The sequence below is a fragment of the Phodopus roborovskii genome, unplaced genomic scaffold (genome assembly GCF_943737965.1).
Source record: "Phodopus roborovskii unplaced genomic scaffold, PHOROB, whole genome shotgun sequence".
NCBI classification, from domain to species: Eukaryota; Metazoa; Chordata; class Mammalia; order Rodentia; family Cricetidae; genus Phodopus; species Phodopus roborovskii.
This window is the reverse complement of record NW_026125059.1, coordinates 11,475,935-11,490,252: the sequence shown is the minus strand read 5'-3', so window position 1 is coordinate 11,490,252 and position 14,318 is coordinate 11,475,935. Positions and strand designations below refer to the sequence as shown.

At 51.4% G+C, this 14,318-nt stretch overlaps 1 protein-coding gene across 2 annotated transcripts in view; it reads right to left on the bottom strand.

Annotated features, from left to right (window-relative positions):
* Positions 1 to 582: 582 nt before the first annotated feature.
* The window catches only part of Kcnb1 (potassium voltage-gated channel subfamily B member 1), an 80,593-nt gene continuing 66,857 nt past the window's right edge, over positions 583 to 14,318 (bottom strand). For both annotated transcript variants that reach the window (XM_051185959.1, XM_051185968.1), the window contains exon 3: positions 583 to 2,634. In XM_051185959.1, the coding sequence (XP_051041916.1) occupies positions 628 to 2,634 (2,007 nt within the window). In that variant the 3' untranslated portion in view covers positions 583 to 627. The remainder of the gene's footprint in view (positions 2,635 to 14,318) is intronic.

Below are 14,318 nucleotides of genomic sequence, written 5' to 3'. Positions count from 1 at the left end.
GCTATGTGCCAACCCTTCCGTGATTGCCAGGTGGGCAGAAAGAATCGAGTCCAAATCATCAGCTCACCCCGACAGCATTTCAGAATTAAGCCCTGGGTAGCACAGAATACTGAATCAGCCAAGCCACTTGCTTGGTTAAAGGTTATGCCCTGGGACCATGGCTGATGGAGCGGATCAAAGTGTCTCCTGCATCCTTTAGCAGTAAGACCCTGCCATGGAGGGCAGGTGTTCTTGGCAGATGCTAGGCAACAGCCAGTACTACTTGGTTAACCCACACTTCCACTACCAGCTCCTTGCTCCAGTGCTGAAGCCACAAGAGTTGGAGATGGTGCACTCAGAGGCTGGAAGACAGCCTCTAGAGACTGGGAAGTGGGTGGCCAAGGCTAGGTCTTGATGGCTGTGAGCTCTGCTCATGTGATTTCAGGAAGGTGATGTTAGGAGGCATGGTCCCTGTGGCTTGGTTGATTATGTATCCATAGACCTGTCATGGCTCTCAGGGTCTCTCCTGTTGCTGGGGCTCTGTGGTGGCCTTGTGTCTCCAAGGTCATGTAGAACTCAGCCGCAGCAAGCCAAGTGTCCTCCCTCCTCCTTGATTTCTCCTGCAAACTCCCCTCTGCAGTGGACAGCTCAGATGCTCTGATCACGAGTGCTCCCATGTGCTCCTCCTCCGGGCAGCATGTGCACGTCGGGGGAGGTGTGGTTCTCCAGCTTACACTTTTCTTGAGCTCCGGGACCTTTCCCAGTCAACCCTTCTGAGGAGTAGACACAGTTCGGCCTTAAGAACTTAGGGGAGGTGGGCAGGGGGGAGCTTTCAAAGTGGTTCTTCTCCGTTCTAGTTCCAATGCTGAACTTGGGGCTGGTGCTCCCATGGAGACTCTTGGGAGGACTGGAGTCCACGCTGTAGAGTGGCTGACCCTCATCGTCCGTGTCCGTGTCTATGTACTGGTGGACGCCCGCCTCAAAGTTGAATGCTATTGCTGTGTGTTTCTCAGGGGAGCGAGGGGGTGTTCTGGCACTTGCTGTGGTGTAGATGGAGGACTCTGGGCTCAGCACAGGCTTGTCCAAGAGTGAGGCGCACTCCAGTCCTGCGACGGCAGCTGCCGCGCCTCCTCTGTTCCTAAGAGGATCGTGGTACATACCCAGAGAGGGCAGCAGCGGGCTGGGATCGCCCTCCATGAAGTTGACCTTGAGTGCCCGGAGCTTCATGGGGTTGCTGGTCTTCATGGAACTCCTGGGGCTCTCAACAAAGAAACCAGAGTGGCCAGCCTCAGGAGTGGGATTGGCCTCAATGAGTCTCCCACCAGTGGCACCCAGAGCCCCCCGCCAGCCGACCTCTGGAGCTGTGCTGCCCCCAGCCTTGCTGGACAGGGATGCCAGAGGGCTGTGGGAGAATCTGGTGGCTTCAGGGAAGTCCGTGGCACAGCTGATAAAGCTGTCAATGCTGGACATGCTTCGCATGTCGATGACGCCTTCTGTGCGTGTGGGCAGAGGGGCCACAGGGCTGGGCATGCTTCCCATATCCAGTTCTTCCTTTGGCTGGCTCTGTGGTGCCATCTCCTTGGTATTGAGGATGGGTTGGGACTGTGTCTTGGCCATCTTGTTGTACATGTCTTCCAACTGCTGGACGTTCAGGTGCTGAGGACTAGAAGATGATCTGGCCTTCTCAGGGGACCCCTGCTCCTTGGTTTCAAAGGACTTGCTGGAGCTGGTCTCAGATAGTGCTCTCTTGGTCCATTTCCACTTGTTAGGAGACAGGTGGTTATCCTGCACTTTATCCTTCTTAGCCATGTTCTCTCCATTTTTCTCAACCACAATGTCCATCATCTCGATGCTCCGGGCGAAGGCATCCTTCATATTCATGGACACGATGCTGCCATTCCTCTTGGCTCTCTCCAGAGCCTCTCTCCGCTTGATGGCTTTCTCCTGCCGCTTCTGCTCCTTATAGAACTCTGAGAAGTTATTGACAATAATGGGAATGGGAAGAGCGATCACTAGGACCCCGGCGATGCAGCAGAGACCACCCACAATTTTCCCTAGGAGGGTCTTAGGATAGATGTCTCCATACCCAACGGTTGTCATGGTGATAGTGGCCCACCAGAAAGAAGCAGGGATGCTTTTGAACTTGGTGTCATCCTCATCCTTCTCGGCAAAGAAGACCAAGCTGGAGAAGATCATGATGCCCATGGCAAGAAAGAGGATGAGCAAGCCCAGCTCGTTGTAGCTCCTGCGGAGCGTGAAACCCAGGGACTGCAGGCCGGTGGAGTGGCGGGCCAGCTTCAGGATGCGCAGGATGCGCATGATGCGAAAGATCTGGACCACTCGGCGCACGTTCTGGAACTGCAGCACGCTCTTGTTGGATTCTGTGAGGAAGATGGTGACATAGTAGGGCAGGATGGCCAGTAAGTCAATGGCGTTGAGAGGACCCTTAAAAAACTTCCACTTCTTGGGTGAGGACAGGAACCTCAGCAAGTACTCCATGGTGAACCATGCAATGCACACTGCTTCTACGTGTGCCAGCTGTGGGTTATCCGTGCTCTGGCCGAACTCATCCAGGCTCTGCAGCTCAGGCAGCGTGTTGAGTGACAGGGCGATGGTGGAGAGGACGATGAACATGATGGAGATGATGGCCAGGATCTGCAGGGAGAAGAGAGGGTTCAGTCAGCATGCAGCTACTTCCTGTGAGGAGAGGAGAGGAGAGGGCTCAGTCAGCACCCAGCAAAGCATGACCTTCACACATGGTCATCGCAGCACCCAAGTACATTTTCACATCTCACTAGTTACTTCACGGCTGACTGAGCATAAAAAGATAATTTCTGCAAACCCATTTATGACATAGATGTGAAAACTGAGGCTAGAAAATGAAAACAATTTCAAGCTTGTCAGCAATTGAACTTTCTCTACAAAAACCCAGAGAATAAAGTGTCGGCTGGTGAATCGTGTTGCATGGTGCATCGTGTTGCAGCCATGCAGCCTGGACAAAAGGAGAATGAGTGAGTATGGCTACCCCTCAATAAAGCATTATTCATAAAATTGTCAGGGGGCCAAATGGGTATGGCTGCCTATCCGTAAAGCATTATTTACAAAAATGCCAGGGGGCCAAGTGTGACTGTGGGAATAGTTCTGAGGCGCAGTGCTAGTGCCCAGGGCTGAGTGCTGAGCCAAGCACTTTTTATGTCTTATCTCATTGTCATTTGTCTTTGCAGACTTTGTTTCCCAGGCTGAGGCCTCTCCCAACATTCCTGCTCCTACCTGGGTTACTGGGTGATACCGACAAGCACAGCCCATATCTCACTGTTATGTCCACCATCTTAAGTGTTATTCTCTCCACTGAAGCCAGATGTGGAGACACAGTCGTTTAAGGCTAGCACTTGTGAGGTTGAGGCAGAAGGGTCAGGAATTCTAGGCTTTATGAGATACTACCTCCCAGTCCCATATACCAAAGGAATTGTCATTAGCTTCGCTGAAAACTGAAACTCGGCACATGAAGGGCTGGAGAGATGGCTCAGTGATTAAGAGCACCAGCTGCTCTTCTATAGCACTTGGGTTCGATTCCCAACTGTCTGTAACTCCTTTTTCAGGGGAACTGGAGTCCTTTTCTAGGCTCTGTGAGTACTGCACACGTGCGGTGCAGACATACATGTAGGCAAAACACATGAACACATACAATAAATAAAATTATAAAAAAATAGTATGTGGCAAAGCCAGGATTTGGACTCAGATTCCTCTGTTCTTTCAGCATAAGATCTTAAGTGTGTTAAAGTCATGGGGGAAGGGAAGGGGGCATTCATGTATTTGCTGTTTTTCCAGAGGATCTGCATTCGAATCCCAGAGTCCTAACCATCTGTAACTCAAATTCCAGGAGATCTGATGCCCATGACCTCTGATAGCAATGCTCTTACATGCATATATCCACAGCCACACACACACACACACACCTCTGATAGCAATGCCCTTACATGCACATATCCACAGCCACACAGCCACACACATACACGTCTGATAGCAACACCCTCATGTACATATACCCACACAGCCACATACCCCACCCCCATCTACACAAAACTAAAAATGCTGAGGATCATCAGAAAGCCCGGTGGAAGATCATGCAGGTCATTTTTCATGGGCACAGATGTCCTGGATGTGACTTAAGAACTGGAGGGGAATATGAACTTTTGGGCCCAAGGCCTCTGATTTATCATCTAGTCCCCCAAGCTCAAGAAGAGAGCTTCAGGGCTGGTGAGAGGGCTCAGTGGGTAAAGGTTCCGCAAGTGTGGTGACCCGAGTTTGACCCCTGGCATCCAAATAAAGGTGGAAGGAGAAAACTGACTCTACAAAGTTGTCCCTTTCATGGGATGGCTTTCTGTATAGTGTTCCTCTTATTGGTTGATGAATAAAACACTGTGGCCAATGAAGCAGGAAGATAGGTGGGACTAGGATGAGGAGAATTCTGGGAAAGGTAGGCAGAGAGAGCCCACCAAAGAACAGATGACATGTAGTCACCAAAGGAATAAGAGGTCCGGACCCTTCTTTGGCAAGACAAGACCACATGGTAATACATGGATTAATAGAAATGGGTTAATAATTAAGAGAGAGCTAGACAGTAAGAAGCCCTAGTCATCGGCCAACAGTTTTATAATGAATATAGAGTCTGTGTGTTTATTTGGGGCTGAAGGGGCGGTGGAACCTAGTGGGACAAGAAATCTCCACAAAATCATCTGGTCTCTATATACACACTGGCATGTGAGCTCTCTCTCTCTCTCTCTCTCTCTCTCTCTCACACACACACACACACACACTGAAGAGGACTGATCAAAAGAAGGGTCTCGATGTATATTTGTTGAGATTAGCAAATCCATCTGGGAGTAGATATAATAATGAATGGCTTTGGGAGTCTTTCCATAAAAATATAAATCCAGAGACATTAATTTCTTTTATTTTTTTAGATTTATTTATTTATCATGTATACAGTGTTCGGCCTGAATGTATGCCTGCAGGCCAGAAGAGGGCACCAGATCTCATTACAGATGGTTGTGAGCCACCATGTGGTTGCTGGGAATTGAACTCAGGACCTCCGGAAGAGCAATTAGTGCTCTAAACCTCTGAGCCATCTCTCCAGCCCCCAGAGACATTATTTTTTGCTTAACACATTTCCCAGACTTCTCAGGGCAAGACTTAAACCCTTAGCCTGTCTGTCATGATGGCTGCATCTTCTCATTAGCCACCCATCCTTCCTCCTGGAGCTGGGGTGGCTCATGGGTTTATGTCCTTGCCTGTTGTTGACTGGATTTGACGTGGACAGAAATTTCAAGTACAGTCGACTTATCCTGGAGAATCTGTGCTCAGGGATCCAGGAAGTGAATGCTTGTGGGAGGGTGAGAACTAAACGATCACATGGCAATTCCAAGCATCACAGTTGTAGAGGAGAGGCCGTAAAAGATTAGAGAGGAGGTCAGAGTGTTGGCTTTGCATGAGGGAGGCCATGGGTTCCAGCCCCAGGACTGCATGAACCGGATGTGGTGATAAACACCTGGAATCCCAGCACCCTGGAGGCTGGGAGAGGAGGGGCAGGAGGGGCAGGAGTTTAAAGTCATCCTTGGCCATATAGTGAATTTTAGGCCAACCTGAATTATATGAGACACTGCTTTCTCTCTCTCTTTCTCTCTCTCCCCCTCTCACTTACACACACACACACACACACACACACACAAATCAATGCAAAAAGATAAAACCAACCTATCAACCCAATCCCTCACTCTCCTGAAGGAAAACAGCAAATAGAAATCAGGCCTGTGTTGTGACCCCTCCCTTCTCTGACATCATCCCTGCTTTCCCTAGATAGAGGGCCACGCCGTCTTCAGATCCTGCATTGTACTGCTGTACCCTGGGGATACTGACATCTCATCCCAGCTGTGTGTGAGTGCATGTATGTGTGTGTGTACATGTATGGACATGGGTGTATATGTGTATGTGTACGCATGTGTATATGTGTGTATGTATGTGTGTGTATATGTGTGTATGTGCATACGTGTGCACACACACATGTGTGGTTGTGCCCATTGCTGCCCATAATCTGTAAGTGCCAGGGAGAGGGAGGACCCTAGCCTTCTCTGTGTACCCTGCGCCAGCTCAGGGAGTGGCATGAAATGCGACAAGCTGAGTGCATGCGACTGGCAGAAGCTCAGCACACACTGTCCAAGTGAGGAGCAGGAGCTCGCCCTGCCCCCTTGCTGCATGCGAACCTGAATAACAGAATAACAGGCCGCAGTCTTTCCATGACTTGGCTTTTCTGCAGCTGTCAGCACAAAACATCAGGGCTCCCAAACAAAGCCGGTTTCTCTCAGCCTGACACCGAGCTGTGAGTGTTCCCGTTACCTACACTCCCTGTGAAAAATCCTACAAAGTGACATTCAGACCTGCCCGTTTTGCCTGCCTAGTGACAGATGCATTAAACAGTCAAGATAAATATGTCATCACTCTCCAAGAGCAGCTGTGCCCAGCGCTGCTGCCCTTGGCCTTGAGTACTGGCCCTTTCCTTGACTCAGTATCCGTGTTTGCAAAATGAGGCTTCTTCCTAGGGGGTCTTGCCCTGGGGTGCACTTAGCAATTTTTCAGAAGTATTTAGTTGCTACAGACCATGAGAGATGGACAGGCAGCATCCCACAAAGTACATGGTGGCTCCTAGAAACAGAGCATTATCCAGGCCCAAAGTCAATAGTGCTGAGGCGATGAAACTCTGGGGCAGGTCAGAGGCAGACCTATGTCTTTGTTAACCCTGGCTGGGCTCACAGTGCTCGAGAGGTTGGGCAGTACAGGCATACATAGCCCATAGGCTGAATCCTGCAGGCACCTGATCCCATCTCTGGAGTGGGTGTTGAGGGTCTGTCCCTTTAAGAGCTGGGATATTCTGTTGTCTCAGTTAAGAGTGACAGTGAAGGGGCCACGGCTGATCTGAGGGACTTTGGTGGGCTCTGCTTCAGTCTTGTGGTGATTGCCATCCAGGAAACTCAAGCACAGAGGACTCAACACTCCACAGCTCTGTATCCATTTATAAGCCGGATGGGGACTTGGGTTCACATCTCAGTGATTTTCCTCTTCAGCTGTGTGGCCTTGGACAAGCCACTTTCCCATTCTGAGCCTCCAACTTTATCCTTGTGGGTGGAAGTAACTGAGCACTTGCCCAGAACAGTCACTAAATCCATCTTGTCATTAAGTCATTACCCAGACCACCCGTTACCAAACCCTGGAAGCTTCATCTGAACGCCAGATCCAGAAGGCTGGGTGTACAGGTCCTGGCATGGACCTGTCACCACACAAAGTCCTCCTGGCTCTGGCTCAGGCCTGGACAAGCCCTTGCTTTCCCGGGAGTGGGGCCTCACCAGGTCAGAGCTGGACTCCTGGCTCCAGACTTGGAGGAGGGGGCCAGCCTGGGTGGGGTGGTTGTGCTGTGCCCACATTCTCTTTCCATGAGGAGGTCCGGGCCCTGGGGTGCCCTGGGTGTGCCGAGCCGGAGAGGGACATGGGGGACTCAGGGCTGCTTGGATCAGGCTTTCTTCAATTGCTCTAGACTGGGGCTGTTCCTGTCGTTGCCGCCACCTCCTTCCCCTTTCTTTGCCTTTCCAACATGAGAGGGTATCAAGGGTCCAAATAGCATAGGGTTCAACCCCTCCCTATGAGGAGACTCAGCAGAGAAAGGAGAGGCTGCATCCACAATCACTCAGCCACCATGGTCAGCAGACATAAGGGCCCCTCACAAACTACTTAGGGCATTTGGGGCTCATCAGTTGCTTCTTCCGTGTGTGTGTGTGTGTGTGTGTGTGTGTGTGTGTGTGTGTGTGTGTGTAATAAAACTGTTGTTCCTAAGGACAATGTCCATGATGGGACAAACCAAAGATGAACTATCGAGCTCTCAGAATAGCCCTGAGCAAGCCTTATACCACACCCTCAAAAGGCTCAGGACACTAAGAGGAGGCATGAGACGGCAGAAAGACCCCACAAAGCACCGTCCTTTAGACTCAGCACAGTCATTGGTATCACCTGCCGGTACCTGCCTTAGGCCCACACAGAACCATCCCTAACCTTTACCTCTGAACTACTGATAGGTCCTGGGAGGGGGGGTCAGGGGAAATCGTCTTTAATTGTGTGCCCGATGCTGAGCCCAGCAGGCTCCAAGCTCACAGTCTCGGTAAGTCAAAAAACTAAATAAATTAGACATGAATATGAGAGAGCTGTGTGGGCCGGGTAAGGGTGAGAGGGAGGTGGGAAGGGACAATGGTCGGAATTTAAAGTGAGCGCACGTGGAGATGTTAACAAGCAACAACTTAAAAAGTTAAAAGCAATCGTTGAATCGTACAGCTTCAATTAAATAAGACAAATATGGTCAGAAGGGGTGCCGCACACTTTTAGTCCCAGCACTCAGGAGGCAGATCTCTGTGAGTTCAAGGCCAGTCTACAGAGAGTTCAAGGGCAGATAGGGCTGTTACCCAGAGAAACCCTGTCTCAGAAAAGAAAAAGTCATTGTCTGCAAAGGACATCTGTATCTGTTGCTTTTAGTGCCCACGACCTCCTCAGGGGTGTCACAGGAACAGGGCCTCTTCTTTATTATAGCCGGTGGGAACTCCGGAAACAGGGTGGCAGCTGGGGACTAGCTGCTAATGAGGTGCTCGCCACTTGCAGATGCAGTTCTGGGATCCTCCGCCAGCCAGCCATGGCTGAACACTGGTGAGAAAGGGAGGTGGAGGGAGACCCAGGCATCTGCCTCCTTCACGGTGCCTGCCTGCGGGTGCGGGACCCGGGATGAGGAGTCAGACTGTGGGGCTCCCCAAGAAGTTCTCAAGGGCACAGGAAGGGACTCCTTTTATGGGCCTTCCGCTTCCTTGGCTTTAAGCGGGGTGAGGATGGGTGCGGGGGGGGGGTGCAGAGGGGATTACATCAGGGAGTTTTAATTGTAAGGGTCACTGGAGCAGATCCGATTAAAGGGATTGGGAGCAGCCTGAGGGGCTGTCCCTCCCTGCCTGCTGCCAGGGCTGGGGAGAGGTTGGAGCAGCAGGAGATGCTGGATGGCACTTGGGCCTTGGCAACAGAAGTGGTCACAAGGAGGACAGGGGTGCAGGACACTGCCCAGGGCCACCTATCCAGCCACAGCCCTAGGGTGAGGACATTCATTTTCCTTACTTAGTTGTCCATATTTCAAAATTGGGAAGGTGTGTGTGTGTGTGTGTGTGTGTGTGTGTGTGTCTGTCTGTCTGTCTGTCTACCTGAAACAGGGTCTCACTGTGTAGCGTTGGCTAGCCTGGAACGCACTACATAGAGCAGGCTGGCCTTGAATTTGAGATCCTTGAGAGTTCTGAAATTACAGGCATGCACCACCACATCTAGTTAAAACTGGAAGATCTCACATAAAAATCCAGATATTTGGATTCCCTCAGCAAATCAGAAGTACTCCATTGACCCATACTTCCAATAGTGGCCACTAGGTGGTGCTAATGAGCAACCACCCCTTCTCAGGGGCAGGCTCCCAGTGCGCGCCTCAGGGCCTTTGCATCTCATTTTATGCCTCTGCAGCCATGTGCTCTTGAATTCCTGGGCCTACCTGGCGCTGTGACAATGAGAATAGCTATTAACAGATCTGGTACTGTGTGTAAATAATGTTCCAGAGATCTGCATGGAATTAGAGGTAGAAACGGGGCAGTGTGTGTGTGTGTGTGTGTGTATGTGTGTGTGTGTGTGTGTCCTACCATCCTGCCTCAGTTTGCACCATATTCACATCTGTTTACAGACATCTCCAGATTTGACCTCTCCTCTCCACCTCCGCCCCCACCAACCTGCCCCAATCGGCCATCCACTCCATTGGCACCACTGCAAACAGATGTCTCTCCCGTACCCTCAATGCCACTGTAAAGACAGCACACCCCAGAATTTATCCTTCTTCTACTGCTGGGCGTTTCCCAAATAAGATAAAGATGGCATTTCCCAGCTTCCCTTGCAGCTGGATGAGATCCTGTGATCAGGTTTGGGCACTTGGAATTGGTGTGGACCCCTCTCTCTCTCTTGCTGGCTAGGAGACAGACGGTGCTCTGAAAACAACTGTCTTGGATGTGAATGAGGGTAACCCCAGCACTAGGCTGACCTTTTACAGGGAAGCCTGTCAGCTCTTGGTCTGTGTATTTTATTTTAATTAATTTTTATTTAAATTAAAAGACAATCTTATTTTACATACCAATCCCAGTTCCTTCTCCTTTCCATCCTCCCATTCCCCCACCAACCCCCCATCCCATCCCCCATCCACTCCCCAGGGAGGGTGAGGCCTTCCACGGGGGATCATCAGTCTGACACATCATTTGGAGCAGGACCTAGGCCCTCCCTGTGTATCTGGGCTGAGAGAGTATCCCTCCATGGGAATGGGCCCCCAAAGCCCATTTGTGCACTAGGGTTAAGTACTGGTTCCACTGCCAGAGGCCCCACAGACTGCCCAGGCCCCCTGTCACCCACATTCAGCGAGCCTGTTGGTGTCTGCGGGATCTCACAGCCACAAGAGCTCAGTCTACAGACAGCGGCATCTGTCTCATGCCCCCTCTTCTCTTTCATCTCAGGCCTTCCTAGGCCCCCTCATAGCCTCTGTGACCCTCCCTACCTCAGGGCCTTTGCCAACACTGGCACTTGTGCCTGGGATATTTTCCCCTCCATTCTCATCTGTGATTCAGCCGGAGGTCACCTCCCCAGGGAAGCCATCCCGACTGTGCCCAGAGGCACAGGCTTCCCTTCTGGAAATGTCCACGGGGCATTTCAGCACTGAGACTTCCATAGTTGCTTTCTGGTTTGTGAATATGAGCCCAGTCTCAAATTTGAGTCTTCAGAGCCCATGGCAGAGCTCAGCAAAGTTGAACAGAGCAAAGATGGGCATGGCCGCACATGCGCTCATCCCAGCACTCAGTCTAACGGAGGAGTGTTGCTAATTTCTGGGCTGCCTGGACTACACAACAAGACCCTGTCTCGATGAATGAATGAGTGAGTGAATCAATGACCTGGATGTGGCTAAGTGGTTAGAGCCCTGATCTAGCATGCACAAATTCCTGGATTCCACCCCCAGCTCGGCATAAACCAGGTGTGGTGGGGTGCTTCTGCCACCCCAGTACTTGGGAAGTGAAAAGCAAGGAAGATCAGAAGTCGGCTAGGTGGTGGTGGCACACACCTTTAAACCCAGCAATCAGGAGGCAGAGGCAGGCCATCTGTGTGAGTTCAAGGCCAGCCTGGTCTACACAGAGAAACAATGTCTCAAAAAACAAACAAGTTCAAAGTCATCTTTGGCTAAGTAGGGAGTTTGCCGCCAGCCTAGACTACATGAAATACAGCAGAAGGCTGGAAATAAACCTCAGTGATGATGGAATTCCTGCCTCACATATTGGAGGTCCCCAGTTCAATTCCCAACACCACAGAACAATCAAACAAACAAAAAGTCTAGCATTGGGCCAGCAAGACGGCTCACTGAGGAAGGCACTTGCTTCCTGGTATCCACGTGCTGGAAGGAGAGAGTAGACTACCACAATGTCCTCTGACCTCCACATGCAGGATGTGGCTCTCACATATGCACACGCCCCCTGTGGTGTACACAGATAAAGCATACTGTGGTGCACACACACACATGTACACTGGCCCACATGCATGCATATGTACACTGTGGCATAAATGCATGTTCACTGTGGCATGCACACATACACATGTACACTGTGTATACTGTGGCCCACACACATGCACGTGTACACTGTGGCACACACATATAATGCACACTGGCCCGCACACATGTACATGAACACACACACAATCAAATAAAATTTAAAAGCTGTGACATAAGCCTAGCGGTGGTGGTGCAAGCCTTTAATCCTATTACTTGGGAGGGAGAGGCAGGTGGATCTCTGTGAGTTTGAGACCAGCCTGGTCTACAAGAGTTAGTTCCAGGACAGGCTCCAAAGCCACAGAGAAACCCTGTCTCGAAAAACAAAAAACAAACAAAAAACAAACAAAAAAAAAAAAAAAAAAAAAAAAAAAAAGCTGTAACATAGATGGAGGGAGGGCTAGAGGCTCCCTTGTGGAGGTCAGGGGCTGGGGACTGTCACCTCTCCTGTCCCCTGAGCGACCTTGAGAGAGGAAAGTGGAGGTCGACTCTGGTCTGCATGGGGTGGGGTTCCTTCCTGAAAGGGAAAGCCGGGGACTCTGCCCTTCTGCCTGGGAGACTGCCAGTGCCCTAGACCTGCTGAGGACATGAGCAGCCAAGGCGACTGACTGTCCGTCAGCGCTGACAAATGGCTGGGCTGTGGCATTCCCACCCCAGTGTGCTGTAGAGACCAGCACTGAGGACAAAATGAAGAGGTATGTGGTTGGCTAGGCAGGGATGGCGTCCACAGGTTCTAGAGAGCCTCAAATTGGTGTCTTTGTCTCCTGGTATCGAGGGGCAGGAGGCAGAGGACGGTCCCTGAGAGTCCAGCCATGGTGACTTGCAGCTGGAAATGCACCGTGTGTCCGGAGAGATGCTGGAGTGGGGGACCCCGTGGCTAATGACTAAAGCTGCAACAAGGGCTTCAGGAGGGCCATTCTTCACAGCCACATTCGGCTGGTGGAGCAACAGCGCTTGCTCATACCACTATCCCAGCTCACTAGAGAGCCACTGGCACAGAAACGGGCAGGCGGGGCTTGCCTTCTAATTCCAGCTGGGCACCGTCAGGCCAGTGTCTTAGCGTCTCTGGTCTTGCTCATGCAATATCCACTGACAGGCTTGTGGGCTGCTGGTTCTGTTCCCTTCCACGGTGACTTAGAGATCTAGTGGCATTCCCACCCCAGTGTTCAGCTTTCACCTATCACAGGTGACAGCAGGAGGTGACAGTAGACTAAGTTGTCCAGGCTGGCCTTGAACTTATGATCGAGCCTCCTTCCTCAGCCTCCATACTGGCCTGTGTCCCTGAGCTCTCTTTCTTAGTGCATTTAAAACAAGAAGGTGGAAAAATGAGCAGCATTTTCAGCATTTCTGGGGATGGGATACAGGGCCTTGTGCACAGACTCAATGACTCTGGAGTAATGGAGAGCTCCGTCCAGCAGGAGGGAGGCAGTGAGCGTGTTGGTTGAAAGCCTGCACTTCGGGCTGGGACGTGGCTCACTTGGTCATACTTGCCTGAAGTGCGTGGCAGTCACCTCAAACGTGGTTCTGGTGGTCACGACGACCCATTAGGTCTTTCACCCATTCACTGGCTTTCTCACTCATTCATGGCTGGCTCACTCGCTTGCTCATACCAGGTCTCTGGGTCCTAGAGCCCCAACAATGAACAGTGGCAGTAACTTGAGTGCAGGGACCGACGGATGGCTTTGCAGACAGAGGGCACAGCAACCAATAATAACACACTGATTTGGTATGATGATTTCTGCAGAGAATGAAAGAGGCCTGTGGGGAAGAGGTGAGTACCGAGTGGTTTGCTTTGGCTGGGGTGGCCTGGGCAGGCAGGCGGGGGTGGGGGCTGGGCTCCCGGCAAAGGTGATATCTGGACTCAGGCGTGGGGTAGGAGAAGCATTTCGGGTATAGGGACCACAGAAACAAAGACCCTGGATGGGAGCTGCTGGGCAAGTGTGTTTGAGGTGGGGGAGGGGGTGAAGGGAGAAAGGCAAGGGGCAGACTCGAGAGGTCCCCCACACTAAGCGCAGCGAAGGCTGTGATGGCAAGCAACGTAAGGACACATTCCAGAAAGCGCCGCCATTTTTGTCCTGGGAAAGATGCTGGCAATGTTCGGCTGTGCCCGCGAGATGCTGTGGGCAGCAGTGTGCAAACCTGAACCTTGAAGGGGGGAGGGGGAAACTTAGTCAGAAGCCTGGAGTGGCTGCATTGCTGGTCCAGGGAAAGGAGAAGAAATTGTGGGGGACTCTGGCCTTAGGGCTCTGGGCTTAGGCCTCTGCTCCCGGAACCCTCTCCTGGCCTCCTTGCCAAGTCTCAGTGGTGAACTCCCGTGGGCCCAGAGTCACTCAAGGGCCACATGTGCTGAGGACAGCAAGTGTCTATTCCTATTCTTTCATACCAACAGAACCCCGATTTTCAACTGCCTAACACAGATCCTTGGCTTAAAGATTCCATTCCCCAGCTTTCCTTGCTGCGAGATGGGTGAAGTGTTGTGTGGGCATTCAGAAACCTCTTTAAAGCAGAGAACACTGCCTCCTCTTTCTAGATCTTTCTTCATCCTGCTGACGGGGACGATGATGTGATGGCTGGAACTACAGCAGCCATGTAGCTACAGCAGGCATGTAGCGCCATCGGGCTGAAAGCTATACTCTCTAGGAAAGGCTAA